This window comes from Capra hircus, unplaced genomic scaffold (assembly GCF_001704415.2).
Source record: "Capra hircus breed San Clemente unplaced genomic scaffold, ASM170441v1, whole genome shotgun sequence".
Taxonomy (NCBI): Eukaryota; Metazoa; Chordata; class Mammalia; order Artiodactyla; family Bovidae; genus Capra; species Capra hircus.
The window spans coordinates 141,889-159,543 of record NW_017189785.1 but is presented as its reverse complement, the minus strand read 5'-3'; the positions used below and the strand labels follow the sequence as shown (position 1 = coordinate 159,543).

The 17,655-nt window shown below is 40.9% G+C and overlaps 1 protein-coding gene and 1 pseudogene across 2 annotated transcripts; both read left to right on the top strand.

Annotated features, from left to right (window-relative positions):
* Positions 1-587: 587 nt before the first annotated feature.
* On the top strand, positions 588-1,187 carry LOC102174728 (annotated as a pseudogene).
* Positions 1,188-2,763: 1,576 nt separating this feature from the next.
* Positions 2,764-16,913, top strand: NKRF (NFKB repressing factor). Of its 2 annotated transcripts, XM_018044740.1 has the most exons (3): positions 2,764-3,077; positions 13,338-13,468; positions 14,485-16,813. In XM_018044740.1, exons 2-3 carry the CDS (start codon positions 13,354-13,356, stop codon positions 16,440-16,442), a joined length of 2,073 nt encoding a protein of 690 aa, XP_017900229.1. In that variant the 5' UTR covers positions 2,764-3,077; positions 13,338-13,353; the 3' UTR covers positions 16,443-16,813. The 2 variants fall into 2 exon arrangements, with proteins under 2 accessions (XP_017900229.1, XP_017900230.1); XM_018044741.1 differs by lacking the exon at positions 2,764-3,077 and having other exon boundaries at positions 13,390-13,468; positions 13,970-16,913.
* Positions 16,914-17,655: the final 742 nt, after the last annotated feature.

The following is a 17,655-nucleotide window of genomic DNA, read 5'->3' as shown; positions in this document are numbered from 1 at the left end:
ATGTAGGTGCTAAAAGCAAGACAGATGAGTTCCTTGCTCTCATGGCACTGTCACAGGGGGTGAGGAGGAGTCAAACATTTTTTTGAAGTTCAAAAGGTGGTACATACTGTGAAGAATAAAAAAACAACAACAACAGGGTAATATAATGGCAAATGAGTGGGGAGCACTGGATGAGAAGTAAGGTGACCTAGATTCTGATCGCAGCTTTGCCAGAAGCCACCTCTACAGACTTCAGTTATCACTCTACCTCTCCAACCTTATTTTTCTCATACAATAATGATTGGAATTTATGATCTCAAAGCTTCCTTTCTAGTATCAAGTTCTTTGATTTCATGGTTCAAAGACTGTCATTACTTCAATAAACATGAGTACCTACCACAGAGTCAAAAACAGCACTCCCTATGTAATGGGAGAGACAGGCATGAAAATAAATCATTATTAAAGTGAAAAATGCTGTGATCTTCTGCTCTTGTCAGTCCAAAACAGCCCTACATATAAATATGTCACATAATGATAAATATATCCTGGGGAGTGGCGCAGAGCTGCGGCGGATCCAGAAAAACTGAGTGGCAGCAAGTGGAGTCCGCAAGCTAATATTTTTAAAATGACCACACCAAACAAGACACCTCCTGGTGCTGACCCTAAGCAGTTGGAAAGGACTGGAACAGTACGGGAAATTGGGTCACAAGCTGTTTGGTAACTCTCGTCTTGTAAACCAGGATTTGGAGTGGATCAATTACAAGATGACAATCTAGAAACTTACTGGCAATCAGATGGATCCCAGCCTCATTTAGTGAACATACAATTCAGAAGAAAAACAACAGTGAAGACATGTATTTATGCGGATTACAAATCTGATGAAAGCTACACTCCAAGCAAGATCTCAGTCAGAGTAGGAAATAATTTTCACAACCTTCAAGAAATTCGGCAACTTGAATTGGTGAAACCAAGTGGCTGGATTCACGTTCCCTTAACTGATAATCATAAGAAGCCAATTCGTACATTCATGATACAGATTGCCATTCTAGCCAATCACCAAAATGGAAGAGATCCCCACATGAGACAGATTAAAATATACACACCAGTGGAAGAGAGCTCCATTGGTAAATTTCCTAGATGTACAACTATTGATTTCATGATGTATCGCTCAATAAGGTGACCTTAGAACAAAAGTCATTAAACATCTTATCAGTTCATATTAAATCTGGTATCTTTATTGAAAAATTAATTATTTTGCAAAAAAAAAAAGATAAATACATCCTAAAACAGTTAAAAGGGGACAATGGGTAAAAGTCACTTCATCCAACTGTCGTCCTGCTATGGAACACTGAGTTCTAGGCAGGACTATTTCTCCCTACCAACGCGATAATTAGTTCCAGGACAACAGAGAAAACCCAGTTTCTTTTCCCTTTGTATTGACTATACTGAGCACACAGTAAGTGCTGTGTAAATTCCTGGTGGTCCAGTGATTAAGAATCTGCATTCCAATGCAGCGAAGTCCGGTTTGATTCCTAGTCCTCGAACTAAGATACCACAATTAGACATAGCCTGGATGCCCCAAGGAAGACCCAGTGCAGCCAAATTAATAAATACATAAAATTGTTTACATGAAAGATACCAATCCCAACCTTATATAAAATAGATATATAAATTTCCGCTGACACTCATTAACTACTTCCATAGCACAGACGGGCAGACAGTGATTGAGGGGCTGGAGGAGACCACAGGTCTAGTGAAAACGTTTGCCTACAGAGTGAGCCATTTGGTGCTGTGCACCTTTTAGTTTGGGGGCCCCTTTTGTATTTTGTAATATTCTGCACATTTTAAATTGATAGTTAATACAGGATTATTTGAAACCGTGATCAGAACTGTGTGAACACGATGCTTGTATTTGTCAGCAGTTGGGATAGAGTATGGACGATAAGTGGGTTTGGATGATTTTTTTCTTAAGTATTTTGTTTGTACTATTACTTCACAATAAAACAAAGCTAATGGTGCACGACGCACAGATAGCTTTTCAAGCTATCCTCTGAAGAAAGGGTGCCTCGGAGAGCTTACATTAAGGAAAAAAAAAAAAGTTTGATATCCATTTCAAACCCAAGTCCCTCCCACTGTCAGAAACCCAGGGGAAAGCGTCAGGCGACGTGCCAACAGTCACCTGAGAGAGCCTTCTAGGGAGTTAACGGAACCATGTTCCCAAACCTCAGAAAAATCTTTCAAAAATCCCCTTCCCGGAGCCCCGCCCCACGCTTGTGATCACAGTACGTCAAAAGCCCCCTAGTCGTCATAAGAGGGGAAGAAAACGTACGTCGCGCGAGACTCAGCGACGGGATTTTGAAGTTAGGGAACAGCCGTGGCGCACGCGCACTGGTCTCACAACCTCAGGGCGGCACGCGGGTAGGTAGACTAGAACTCAGAGAAGGGGGAGCAGAGCGTGCAGGTGTCTTTTTTTTTTTTTTTTTTCTTTTCCAGCGCAGTGCGTGAATCTGAGGATCGCCGGAGGTGCGGAGCGCTGGGCCTGGCTCGGTTTCCCCGGCGCGCGTGTGACTCTGCCGGGTGCCCTCGTGCTCCTCCACGAGTTGCAGGAGTGCAGCGGGCGTGTACCCGGGTTGCCGGGACAGGAGCTCGTGGTCGCCTTTCCCTTTTAAACGGTCGCCCCTCACGTACACACTCCAGTACCCCTGAGAGTTGGTCTTCGCGCCCCCCGCGCGCCCCTCCTCACCCGGTTCCTCCCACCAAACCCCCGTTCCCGCTTGCTCCTGATCGGGAGTCGACTTCATCCCTGGGGTCCCTGCTTGGGGGCGGAGAAGATGGCTGGCGGACGTCTGCTGTTGGGGGGCGACTTCCTGTCGCCGCCGCCGCTACCCCCCCTCCCGCCGCCGCCGCCGCCGCCCCTCCCGCCGCCCCCCGCCCGAGCCAGTGCTGGAGCAGTGGCGCTATAGCCACGAAAGTGACTGGCAGTGGGCTCTGCGGCGCAGCTTCATCTGTCGGCACCTGCACAGTTATCCCGGGGCTGCCCTAGACCAGCTCCTCGCGCTCTCCGCTGCCTGGACCAACCACGTTTTCTTGGGCTGCAGGTGAGTAAGGTGTGAGGGTCGGGCTGGGGACCCGGGTGGGGTGGGGATCAGTGAAGAGGGTCGGGATAGGGAAGGAGGGGGCGAGTATGGATGAGTGCTTAGAGACTGGAGATTTGGAGGTGCTGGAGGACTCCACTGTTGGCCCGGGGCGGGCGGGGGGGGGGGCGGTTGGCTGAACGAGGTAGCTGCAGATGACATAACAGCTAGAAAGGTGCGGGGATCGCGGGAGAGGCCTCTCCAGGACCAGGGATGGAGATGAAGCAGCGCCTGGGAGAGGACTGCCGAGAGGTGGTCATTGTGATGGTGTTTTGGAGGGCGTGGGAAATGACGAATAGCAGAACCTCGGACCTGCGTAGGACCTTCCAGGGATGCGGTATCCGCAGAGAATATTCGACAGTCGGGGTTCCGGGGTCTATGGGGGGAGAGGAGAGGGGCTCTGCGGTTCTAATCCTAGTCTCTGGAGCGTCCTCTCTTTCCATTCTCGTTAGATTAAATAGCCGCCTAGCTGGGTTTTACTGTTTTCTCTTGGGGAGGCGGTTTGTATGAGGTCTCTCAACCGCAGGGTCCGCCTTGCTTGTAGATTTGCGCATAATGTGTCTGAACGCAAACAAAGAAATGGTTATATCTACTGTAAAAGCGGATTGCCCTCATTTCACCTTAAATGTGATCAGTAGGATTAACATTTGGCCTCTGAGTGAGGTTTTAGGTGTGTGTTTGTCGCCGCCCCCCCCCCCGCCCCCGCCGCGCCCCGCTCCCCTTTCTTAGAACCTAGTGCCTGTTCTGAACAGGCCTCTTTGAAAGCTCTTTGCATTCAATGGAGACTGCAGTATGGTTCCAACGCATTTTTTTAAAACAGACTACTTGGACCACTGTCCTTCAGAACCTTCAAATCGGCCCTATACTAGACTAATCATTCCTTTGATAGACTTGAGAGGTTTGGTTTTTTTTGACACTTGCTTCAGGGCAAATTTTTTAGGAAGGATGAGAAATTATGGAAAATGATCAGATCAAATTCAACCAGTTCAGTTCCGGGAATGATTGTAACAGATACAGATAAATAAGACTGTCTGTGGTTAATGCTTAATTATTGAACATAGATAGCATCCAGTGTGATACTTGTTTTGCTTCCATAACACAAAGATATTTTTTCTGTCTTTTCTAGATTAGTGTACTTTCTGCCTCCAGAGATAATGACTATTTCACTGGAGGAACTGGTTATGACTGGGAAAGCCTCAGTAATTAATCAAGTCAGATAAATCTAACTGACTTGCACTTAACAATATTGTTCTGGCAATTGGAATGGTACCTTTATCCTATAATCTTAGATGTCCTTAATATCACAGAAGCCATGGGAAATCTGAATCCTTTAAGAAACAAACTTACAAGAGTTGCTATAATGTTACCCAATAGCTTAACTGAAGAGTAATGTTTACATTCTATCTGTTAACTTAGATACAGGAGAAAGGGAAGGGGCAATAAAGAATCTTGGAAGCTAGGGACCAAGTGTAATCTTCCACTTGAGGCAGGCTTTATGTCAGCTGTCATCTTCAGGTGAGTAAAATCTGTATTCCAGTACTTGTTAACGTCAGTGTTGGCAGAGCTCTTGTTTTCTGGTCTATTTTTCTGTGACAGAAGACTCTTCTTTTCTCCCAGGGGGACTGCAGAATGCATGGTGACACAGCCCACTCTAAACTGAAATCATTAGTTTGTCGTTGAAGGCCCATTCCCTGACTTTTAGAACAGATTATAAGCAGTAGCCAGAAGAGAACTCTTTGCATTTTGTTTCCCACTTGCAGGACTTTCTGTGTTCTAATTTAGCTGGGACTGAAAGAACTCCTAGGTCAGGGATAGCTTTTAAAAATCCTTGATCATAAGACTAAGCCAGGAGGAGCTCACATGAGCAGGGGAGCAAATCATGTTTCAATCCCTTTTGGTGATAGTGGCTATTCTCAGGGAACAAGTTTTAATATCTTCTTGACCATCTTCTGACATGTTTCTCAGACTTAAGCAGCATCAAAATCTTAGGCTTCTTAAAACACAGATTGCTGGGTTCTACTGCCAGGGTTTCTGTGAGATGGGACCCCAGAATTTCTGTTTCTAACAAGTTCCCAGGTAATGGATGTGGGACCCTAGAATTTCTGTTTCTAACAAGTTCCCAGGGAATGGATGATGCACATCCAGGGACTACACTATGAGAACCGTTGTCTTATAGGATAAATAAAACAATGTTTTCTGATCTGCTTTTTGATCATTTTTTTCCCTCAGTCTAGGCAATTGGGAAGCCCAAATAGCCGAAATTATTTCTCTTCACCTTTTCTTGTCTGTTTCATAAAAATAAACAACGTGTCAAGATTTTTTTTTTCTGTAGGCCATTTCTAACATATCTTGTGGCTAATGAAAATTTAGTGCAGTCTTATCAACCTCAGCTACAGCACAGACATAATTGTTCATATGAATGCCAAGGGACCTGTGCAGTTTTTACTTAAAATTGTTGATAGTGTGTGTATGTTTAATAAAGCAGAATGTTTGGTTAACTGGAGCATTCAGCTTTCCAATCATTCCTCATCAGTAGTATTAGAAACAGAATCCAAAAAAAAGAGAAAGAAACAGAATCCTGATCTATTGACTTTTGGTGAGATATTAATCAATAGAGAAAATATATCCTAAAATGAATCCAGTTTGCCACCTTGATTATTTGTCTCTTCTTGTTGATGTGAGACTGACGTTTGGAAGGAAGATGCTGACTGGGCTCATGTTGTGAAACTAACTTTGCACATAGTAGGTAGAGTGCATCAGTCACCAGCTGATGAAATATGAGTGGGAGCTTTTAAAAGCTGTATCAGTAATCTTAGTTGTATGTTATTCACTATGTAGGAGTCTTTTGAATAGGTTTGCATAAATAATTTTATTCTTGGAAATCCTAACCTTTGCTTAGTTTTCAAACCTCACGTTTTAAATTTGGACCTAGTAGAGCAGTTTAATAATTTTTTTTAATTTGAAATAAAGCATCTATTACTGAATATTTATTAAATTTCAGGTGCCATTGTATATCATAAATGCACACCTATAAGCACGTGTCTTTTTTCAAGAAAGTGAGATTCATGAAGTCAGATGTCTTTGTCCATTAGAAATCATCTTTTTGTATGCTAGGTATGGTGGCACAGTTGTGATTTCCAAAAAGCTTAATACATGATAACCTTGGAAAACCTTAAAGACCAGCTGGGGCTTTTTGGTTTTCTTTTTTAAGCATTTACAACCAAATGGGTTGTAAATGCATAGTATGCATACATCTTAAAATTACTTTGTTGGACTTGCCTTAATGGTACTTTACATCATGATCCCTCCATGAGATAAAATACTGTATAGCCATTAAAAGTCATGTGCTAATGACATGGAGAAAAAGCTTATGACATAATAAATTAACAAAAACATCAAAACCCCAGCAGATTACAAATCAACATAGATGATCTGATAGTGATTTTTTTTTTTGCAGGGGTGGGGAGAAGGTGTTATGGGAAGCATAGAAAAAGGAATAAAAAGTAAACCCCCAAATGTTAATGAAATTATCAGCGGTTGGGTTTGTAGGCGTTTTCTTGATGGATTCTCTAAAATTTCTGGAGTAAAGGTGTTACTTTTTAAATCCACTAAAAAAAAATGCACTATGGAAAACTGAGTGATGAAAGCTCTATTTACTGCCTTGGCTTATTTCAGATTTGTGGAACCACTTCTTTATCCCTGGGTAGGTACTCTTTGGAGAATTTTTTGAAATAGGACTGAAATCCTAGTGGTCTTCATAGTAAAGATTAATTAAAGATTAATGTAAAGATTAGTATTTGTTCTTTGAATAGTCAAGTGTTAGGTACTACACCGGAGAAGGCAACGGCACCCCACTCCAGTACTCTTGCCTGGAAAATCCCATGGACGGAGGAGCTGGGTAGGCTGCAGTCCATGGGGTTGCAGAGGGTCGGACATGACTGAGCGACTTCACTTTCACTTTTCACTTTCATGCATTGGAGAAGGAAATGGCAACCCTCTCCAGTGTTCTTGCCTGGAGAATCCCAGGGACGGGGGAGCCTGCTGGGCTGCTGTCTATGGGGTCGCACCGAGTCGGACACGGCTAAAGTGACTTAGCAGCAGCAGCAGGCACTACACAGTCTGTTCCATTACTGTTCCAGCTGGTTGGGATTCTTCAGTATTATGACTTCCTAATAAAGGGCTGAGAAGATGACTATATTGGCAACCAACACAAAGGTTTATTTTTATAGCCTATGGGTGATGTTAAATTTTGTGGCAAATGTAATGAATAGGGAACAGTAAGTATTTATAATCATTACTAATGCTGGAAGAAACCAGAGAGAAACTGTGAATGGAGTGGGCCCCAAATGCATCATTCATGCACACTGAATGGCATACATGCCATTACACTTGGATACCATGTTTGGAATCAGTCTATAAGATCTGGAGAATTTTAATTGGAATTCAAGGTGAGTGGTTTGGTTGTAGTACCAGTTTTGGTAGCAAAATTGGCAACACCAGTTTAAGATTTGTAGACTTTATCTCATTTTCATAATCTTTTGTTTTCATCTCATACCTTAGAAATTGTACTCACAAATCTTTTTTAAAATTATTTTATTTGTGGCTGCACTGGGTCTTTGTTGCTGTGTGCTGGCTTATTCTAGCTGCGCCCAGCAGGGGCTACTCTCTGGTTGTGGTGTGTGGGCTTCTCATTGTGGTGGCTTCTCTTGTTGCGGAGCACAGGCTCTAGGGCACGCGGGCTTCTATACTTGCAGCATGTGAGCTCAGTAGTTGTGGCGCACCGGCTTAGTTGTTCCATGGCGTGTAGGGACTTCCCGGCTAGGGATCAAACCTGTGTTCCCTGCATTGGCAGGAGGATCTTATCTACCACCAGAGAAGTCCCCACTCCCAAATCTTAATGAAAGTGATATATATAATGTATGGCATTTTAGGCTATGCTTTTTGATGTTTAGATAAGACTAAATAAAAATAAAATTACAGCATTTAAATACTGGTGTTAGCAGCAGCAGTTATCAGTGGGAAGTGTGGGTTACAACTGGGCTAGCTTCCAGGTCATCTTTCAGAGACGGCCACCATGTCACCTCTCTCTTTGGCAAGGAAAGACATCTGATGGGTGCGGGACCTATTGTGTTGAAAATGGAAAATGTTATCCTCTTTGAAGTTCAGAGCCTACTCATGTAGAGGAGTGCTAGTTTCTCATTTTCAGAACTTTCTTGGGGAATTCCCTGGTGGTCCAGTGGTCCCTGGTTGGGGAACTAAGATCCCGCAAGCTGCACAGCATGCCCCCTGCCCCTGCCCCTGCCCAAAGAAGAACTTTCTTCTCACATACCACCAGAAGTCTTTTTTGGTCTTAGGCTTAGAAAGGCTCTGAAGGTGAGAAGAGTGAGTAGATACCATGATAACCAAAACTTCACTTGAGCCCATAGTTTTCTCTGCAGGAAATTGATATTCTATCAAGGGCAAATGTACTTCATAAGGAGTCCTTTTTATTTTTTTAATATAAATTTATTTACTTTAATTGGAGGCTAATTACTTTACAATATTGTATTGTATGTCTTAAAGCTTTTTAGTAAGGAAAATCTAACGCAAAAAGTAGAAGAGGTTAGTGGACACTCATGCATGCGTCATTCAACTTCAGCAATTGTCAACAGTCTGTCATGCTACCCTTCTCATTTCGTCTTGCCCCTCGTATTTTGTGTGAGGTAGTCCAGAATATATTAAAGAAAACCTTACCATCATTTCTCTTGCAAATATTTTAGTATGTATCTGTACCAGATAATTTTTAAAAATAGAGTCATAATACCATTATTCATACTCAGAAAAATTAATGATAATTTCTCAAAATGATCCAATAATGTTTTCTCCATTTGTCGCAGAATGGTTTGTTTGACCCACGGTCCACACATATCTGACTGATCTGTCGCCTTTAACCATTCCCTCTCCTTTTATTTTCATGCTGTTTATTTGATGAAGAAATGGACTGTCACATAATGTTTCCTTCATGATGGATTTGGCTGGCTGTATTCTTGTGGTGGTGCTTAACATGTTTCTAGGAGTTAGGGGCTTGATTAGGTTTGGGTGCAATTATTTGGTGGTCAAGAACACTTTTTAGATCTTTGCCCTGTCATATCACATCAGGGACACATGTCTGATTGTCCCATTTTTAGAGAGATTAAGATGATAAAGTTCTCCAACAACTTTTTTCAGTTGAAAATTTTACTGACATAATTATTGATTCACCTGTAATTGTAGGAAATAATATGATACCCTGTGCTCTTTACCCAATTCCCGCAATGACAACGGTTTACAGAGTTAATATATCATAATCAGGATAATGACATTGTTACAATCTGCAGTCTACACAGATTCCTCCAGTTTTACTAATACTTGTGTGTGTGATTCTATACAGTTTATCACAGGTGTAGGTTTGCATGTCCACTACCATCATCAAGATATTGAACAGTTCCAGTACCACAAGGATCCCTCACATTGCCCTTTTACAACCACATCCATTTCCCTCCCACTCATACCCAATACTGCGTGTATCAATAGTTTATTCATTTTTTTGCTGAGCAGTGTTCCATGGTGTGTGGTAAAGACATCTGGGCTGGTTGTAGTTTGGGGCTGTTACAAATAAAACTGTTATGAACATCCATGTACAGTTGTTTGTGTGCACATATGCTTTTATTTCTCTGAGATAAATGCCCCAAAGTACAGTTGCAAGGTCATGAGGTGATTGCATGTTTAATTTTATAAAAAACTTTCAAGTTGTGTTCCAGAGTGGCCATATCATTTTATATTCCCACAAGTAGTGTACAAGTGATCCAGTTTTTCTGCATCCTTGTCAGCATTTGGTGTTGTCACCATTTTTCACTTTAGCCACTCTGATAGATACGGAATAATATCTCATTGTGGTTTAAGTTGCATTTCCTTGGTAGCTGATGATGTTGAACATTTCTTTTTATCTGCTTATTTGCAATCTGTATATCCTCTCTGGTGAAATGTTCTATTCATATCTTTTGTTCATATATACACATTATATATATGTATATATTTTACTGTTGAATTTGAGAGGTCTTGAGGTCTTTATACTAGATACTAGTCTTTTGTCAAGTATATGGTTTGTAAATATTTTCTTGCTCTCTGTAGCTTGTCTTTTCATCCTCTTCACAGGATCTTTTGAGAGCAAAATTTTTTAAGTTTAATGAAGTCAATTTTATTAACTTTTTCTTTTATGGATCATACTTTTGGTGTTAAGTATAAGAATTCTTTGCCTAGCTGGAGATCTTGAAGATTTTCTTCCGTATTTTTTGTAAAAACTTTTTAGTTTCACATTTAAGTTTATGATGCATTTTGAGTTAACTTTTGTATATGATGTGAGGTTTAGGTTGAGGTGGTTTGTTTAGGTTGGATGCCTACTTTGTCCAGCACCATTTGATAAAAAGACTGTCCTGCCACCATTGGATTGCTTTTAGTTTTATCAACAGTTGAACATGTCTGTGTGGGTCTGTTTCTAGGTTCTTCCCCATCAGCTTTTCACCTGATAAGCTTTTATTGTTGTTCAGTTGCTCAGTTGTGTCTGACTCTTTGTGACCCCATTAACTGCAGCATGCCAGGCTTCTCTGTCCTTCACCATCTCCTGGAGCTTGTTCAAACTCATGTCCATTGAGTCAGTGATGCCATCCAACCATCTCATCCTCTGTCATCCCCTTCTCCTGTGACCTGCCTTCAATCTTTCCCAGCATCAGGAAAGATTTTCCAGTGAGTCAGCTTTTCGCATCAGGTGGCCAAAGTATTGGAGTTTCAGCTTCAGCAACAGTCCTTCCAATGAATATTCAGGATTGATTTCCTTTAGGATTGACTGGTTGGATCTCCTTTTAGTCCAAGGGCCTCTCAAGAGTCTTTTCCAACACCACAATTCAAAAGCATCAATTCTCTGGTGCTCAGCCTTCTTTATGGTCCAACTCTCACATCCATACATGACTACTGGCAAAAGCATAGCTTTGACTAGACAGACCTTTGTCGGCAAAGTAATGTCTCTGCTTTTTAATATGCTGTCTATGTTGGTCATAGCTTTTCTTCCAAGGAGCAAGTGTCTTTTAATTTCATGGCTGCAGTTACCATCTGCAGTGATTTTGGAGCCCAAGAAAATAAAATCTGTCACTGTTTCCCCATAGTTTGCCATGAAGTGATGGGATTGGATGCCATGATCTTCATTTTTTGAATGTTGAGTTTTAAGCCAGCTTTTTCATTCTCCTCTTTCACCTTCATCAGAGGCTCTTTAGTTCTTCTTCACTTTCTGCCATAAGGGTGGTGTCATCTGCATATCTGAGGTTATTGATATTTCTCCCAGTAATCTTGATTCCACCTCATGCTTCATCCAGCCTGGCGTTTCACATGATGTACTTGGCATATAAGTTAAATAAGCAGGCTGACAGTATACAGCTTTGACCTACTCCTTTACCAGTTTTGAACCAATCCATTGTTGCTTTTTGACCTGTGTACAGGTTTTGCAGGAGGCAGGTAAGGTGGTCTGGTATCCCCATCACTTTAAGAATTTTCCACAGTTTGTTGTGATCCACACAGTCAAAGGCTTTAGTGTAGTCAATGAAGCAGAAGTAGATGTTTTTCTGGAATTATTATTCTGTGATCCAACAGATATTGACAATTTAATCTCTGGTTCCTCTGCCTTTTCTAAATCCAGCTTGAACATCTGGAAGTTCTCATACTGTTGAAGCCTAGCTTGGAGAATTTTGAGTATTACTTTGCTAGCATGTGAGATGAGTGCAATTGTGCAGTAGTTTGAGCATTTTTTGGTATTGCCTTTCTTTGGGATTGGAATGAAAACTGACCTTTTCCAGTCCTGTAGCCACTGCTGAGTTTTCCAAATTTGCTGGCATATTGAGTTGCAGCACTTTCACAGCATCATCTTTTAGGATTTGAAGTAGCTCAACTGGAATTCCATCACCTCCGCTAGCTTTGTTCATAGTGATGCTTCTGAGGCCCACTTGACTTTTCACTCCAGGATGTCTGGCTCTAAATGAGTGATCACACCATTGTGGTTATCTGGACCATTAAGATCTTTTTTCTGTATAGTTCTTCTATGTATTCTTGCCGCCTATTCTTAGTATCTTCTGCTTCTGTTAGGTCCATACCATTTCTGTCCTTTATTGAGCCTATCTTTGCATGAAATGTTCCCTTGGTATCTCTAATTTTCTTGAAAAGATCTCTGTCTCTCCCATCTTATTGTTTTCCTCTATTTCTTTGCATTGTTCATTTAGGAAGGCATTCTTATCTCTCCTTGCTAAACTTAGTGGCCATTGATGATCATTTATTGTTGTATTATGGGTTGCAAAATGGTAGGAATCTATCATTCCTTCAATTATTAGCTGGAATGCTTCTGTAAAGGAGATTTTCTTCATCAACTCTTTAGTTTTTTCTGAGGTACAATTTGTACAGGGAAATGCTGGATAAATGCTTGCTTTCTTCTTTTAATGTTACTTGTTTGGGGAATAATGACTTGATTCCCCACCGTCCTCCAAAGGTGACCAATAATGAGTTTGTAAGTATTACTGTGAGCTAATGGATTTTTAACGTGCTTGATGTGTTTCAATCCACTGTGGTTATTCTTGATATTCAGGTTGGCTCACTTCTGAGTCCGTTTGACAACAACCCCTGAGGTCTTTGACAGCGTCCTTGTTTCCAGGCATGAAAATATCTCTCAGATTCTACATTTCTTGGCCCAGACTTGGATCCAGCCACTTCTTTCAGGACTGTGATTCCATTTGGTGGGAAATGATAGAAACCACAATTTGGATGTTAACAATCCATCTCTTATTAACATTCTGAGTACTTTTACATTATCATTATCATATATGTATACATGATATATACCATATGTATATATGTATACATGATATACATCATAAATGTATATATGTAGAGAAAAATAAATTGCGAGTTTATATGGGTACTTTTAATTCCAATTAAAGATATGGTCTTCACCTAAATTTCTTAATATTTGTGTTTGTATGTCTTCTAATGACAGTAACATAATTGCTCATTTTGATACATAACTATTTTAGGGCAGATTCTTCAGTTTTATAGCCAAGACATTCTGTTAGTAAAGTCCTGTGGGAGCAATTATAAGATGGGTCATCTAGAAACCTTTTCAAAAACTGCATTCTTGTCTGTTTTAACTGTAGATTATATTCATTTAAATAGGTACAGCCCACGCTTGATGGAAAAAATTCTCCAAATGGCTGAAGGTATTGATATTGGGGAGATGCCTTCATATGATCTGATGCTGTCCAAGGCCTCCAAAGGTCAAAAACGTCACCTCTCAACATGTGATGGTGAGTATACTGTTTCTGGAAGGTGGGATTTAAAGAAACAGTGTGGCTTCTTTTTTAAAGATATGAGTGTGGTATATGATTTTAAATAACATTGGTAACATCAGATCTTACACACTGTAAAAGTTTTAACTTTCAGTTTGTACATTTTTTTTGAGGATGCTAAATAGAACTGAAAGCTAAGAATACTGAATTCATGCTATAATGCTGTCCTTGAAGGATAATGCTTCCATGCCATGGAACCTCCCTTAAGCATCTAAGTAACTAAATCCTCCTGGATGGGTCTGTGGTAGACCAATTTTCTACTAAACAGTGTTATAGGGAGAAACCTCTAGTGTCTGGTATAGCCTCGGCAGAGTTCTTCCATAGCTTTAAATTTGATATCCTCTGTAAATCATTAGTTTCCAGCTGAAGTTTGTTGTAGAAATAAAATAAAGCAAACTAAAATTTTGAATTTGAAAATCTTTGGGATCTTTTGACAAATATTTTTTATTTTTTTTTTAGTCGCAACTATGTAAAGCATCATCACAGAGTCGGTCACTTCTGATACAAAAGAGAGGCTTTGTAAACGCCTCTGGTCATCATCTCTGTTGCATTAGAGCCATCTGTTCCATTTGCAGTCCTTAAGAAGGGAGCTTTTCAGCACAGGTGGTATGAGATCATAGTGGAACATCCTCTTACTCAGTACACTTCACCTGTGCTTTAACTCATTAGATGCAGAAGCATCTACCCGTCGTGCATGGTGGTGACCTGCATAGTTGAGTCAATGGCATATTTTCTGTCAAGTCTCCTCCCTTACACGTGGAAGGACAGGGAGCATCTCTCCTTATGTTGGAATCTTACATTGATATTTGGGTCCCTTCACCTAAATGACCTGAAGTTTTTGTGATGGGACATAACTTTTACCAGCAGTTCAGCTTGCAAAAAAAAAAAAAAAAAAATTGGTTGGTACTGTTTTCCTGCTTGGTTCTTTTGAAATATCCCTTTTTAATGAATTGTAAATTTCACTCATTCTATAGGTCAAAATCCTCCTAAAAAGCAAGCCGGTTCCAAATTCCATGTGAGACCTCGTTTTGAGCCTGTACATTTTGTAGCTAGTAGTTCAAAAGATGAAAGACAGGAAGATCCTTATGGCCCTCAAACAAAAGAGAGAAATGAACAAACACATTTTGCCAACATGCCAAGAGACATCTACCAAGATTATACTCAAGACTCTTTCAGTATACAAGATGGGAACTCTCAGTATTGTGATTCATCAGGATTTATTTTCACAAAAGACAAGCCTGTCACAGCCAACATGTATTTTGACAGTGGGAACCCTGCCCCCAGCAGCACATCACAGCAGGCAGACTCTCAGTCACCTCCTGAGCCTTCACCATCACAAACATTTCCTGAGTCAGTGGTAGCTGAGAAGCAGTATTTTATTGAAAAATTAACAGCAACTATCTGGAAGAACCTTTCTAATCCAGAGATGACATCTGGATCTGATAAAATTAATTACACCTATATGTTAACTCGTTGTATTCAGGCATGTAAGACAAATCCTGAATATATATACGCTCCTTTAAAAGAAATCCCTCCTGCTGACATCCCCAAAAATAAAAAACTTCTAACAGATGGTTATGCCTGTGAAGTTAGATGCCAGAACATCTACTTAACTACAGGCTATGCTGGCAGCAAGAATGGGTCCAGGGATCGAGCTACTGAGCTAGCTGTAAAACTCTTGCAGAAACGTATTGAAGTTAGGGTTATCCGAAGGAAATTCAAGCACACAATTGGAGAGGACCTTGTGGTATGTCAGATTGGCATGCCTTCATATGACTTTCCTCCAGCTCTGAAACCACCAGAAGAGCTGGTGGTGCTGGCTAAAGATGCTTCTGGGCAGCCGATTTTTAATGCTTCCGCCAAACACTGGACCAATTTTATCCTTACAGAAAATGCAAACGATGCAATTGGTATCCTTAACAATTCTGCCTCATACAACAAAATGTCTGTAGAATACAAATATGAGATGATGCCAAATCGTACATGGCGTTGTCGAGTATTTTTGCAAGATCACTGCTTAGCTGAAGGTTATGGAACCAAAAAAACAAGTAAACATGCAGCTGCTGATGAGGCTTTGAAAATCCTTCAAAAAACACAGCCCACTTATCCATCTGTCAAAAGTTCACAGTGCCAAACAGGCTCTTCACCCAGGGGATCTGGAAAGAAGAAAGACATAAAGGATCTTGTAGTTTATGAGAATTCTTCCAATCCTGTGTGCACGCTGAATGACACAGCTCAGTTTAACCGAATGACAGTTGAATACGTCTATGAAAGAATGACAGGCCTCCGATGGAAATGCAAGGTGATTCTTGAGAGTGAAGTAATTGCAGAAGCAGTTGGAGTGAAGAAAACTGTCAAATATGAAGCTGCGGGGGAAGCTGTGAAAACCCTCAAAAAGACCCAACCGACTGTCATTAACAATTTGAAGAAAGGAGCTATTGAAGATGTGATTTCCAGAAATGAAATTCAGGGCCGCTCAGCAGAGGAGGCTTATAAACAGCAAATCAAAGAAGATAACATTGGAAATCAGCTGCTGAGAAAGATGGGTTGGACGGGTGGTGGTTTAGGTAAATCTGGTGAGGGCATTCGGGAGCCAATCTCTGTCAAAGAGCAGCATAAGCGGGAAGGGCTTGGTCTTGATGTAGAGAGGGTAAATAAAATTGCCAAGAGAGATATTGAACAGATCATCAGAAACTATGCCCGCTCCGAGAGCCACACGGATTTAACTTTCTCTACAGAGCTGACTAATGATGAGCGGAAGCAAATACATCAGATCGCCCAGAAGTATGGTCTTAAGAGTAAGTCTCATGGGGTGGGCCACGACAGATACCTGGTGGTAGGAAGAAAAAGACGGAAGGAGGACTTACTCGACCAGCTCAAACAGGAAGGCCAAGTGGGGCATTATGAGCTGGTGATGCCTCAAGCAAATTGAGATCTTGCTAATTTATTGTGCAGATGCCTGAGGCAGATTTATGAATTAAAGAAGTGATGCTATATGTACTGGTTGCAGAGTATATTCATTCTTACGATGTTTCACCTTGTTCATTTCATATAGTGCTTTATTAGATATTGCAACTTGAAGAATACTGTCCACTTGTATTAGCTTAATCCAGCAGATAATATTGTGCAGTTACTGTTTATGTCTTTGATGTTGCTGTGTCCCTCAGATTTTAGTGGTTTGTACAAAGCAAGAACACATATCCAAATGGAATTTCACCCCAAGAAAGAAATTCCCATTTTAAAGGGCATAGCACAACAATCTGCAACAATATGTAAAATTGATGTTGACTACAATAAAACTGCTAAGTCGCGTCAGTCATGTCCGACTCTGTGAGACCCCATAGACGGCAGCCCACCAGGCTCCTCCGTCCCTGGGATTCTCCAGGCAAGAATACTGGAGTGGGTTGCCATTTCCTTCTCCAGTGCACGAAAGTGAAAAGTGAAAGTGAAGTCACTCAGTTGTGTCTGACTCTTTGCGACCCCATGGACTGCAGCCCACCAGGCTCCTCTGTCCATGAGATTCTCCAGGCAAGAGTACTGGAGTGGGTTGCCTAGAGTCTTAATTCCAACTTAACTGAAAATGTCAGATCATTTTGTATTATCTATTTTCATCTTTATGTGAAGCCAGTTATAGAATGTTTAACAGTAAATTGTGCTGTATGTGTAAATGTCCTTACCAACTAAATGATGTAAAACTTTCTTAAAGTAATTTTAGTGTCCATTTATTTATAACTCTTCCATGTGGTTTCCAGAATATTGGAAGTGATTTACTGTATCTTGTGATAGGAGTTTTAACAAATTCTAGTCTTCACACTGAGAGAGCACTACTTGAGAGATGAATTGAAAAGTTTTCAAAATTTTGATTCAGTCTGAAGAAAGGAAGCTGGAACTGTCTGTTCTTGGTGCCTTGCAGAGAGACTTGCAGCAACTCTCCGTTACAGCTTTCATGTGGCTTGGATGTACAACACATCCAAGGTGGCCACAGCTGTGGTAGAGCTTGGTAAAAGACTGAAGATACATTGGTGCTTTGATGAAAAGGTCAGTTGGCTGGTCCTCTCTCGAAAAGCTTATTTAGCCCCCAAAGCCAACTTTGTAACATATTTAAAACTGCTATTTTCGCTTATTTCTGGAATGTAAAAAAAAAT

Excerpts from the sequence above, each read along its gene's own strand:
- NKRF (XM_018044740.1), top strand. The coding sequence starts at position 13,354 with ATGGAAAAAATTCTCCAAATGGCTGAAGGTATTGATATTGGGGAGATG. Across the intron at positions 13,469-14,484 it reads TCACCTCTCAACATGTGATG|GTCAAAATCCTCCTAAAAAG; the intron begins GTGAGTATACTG and ends CTCATTCTATAG.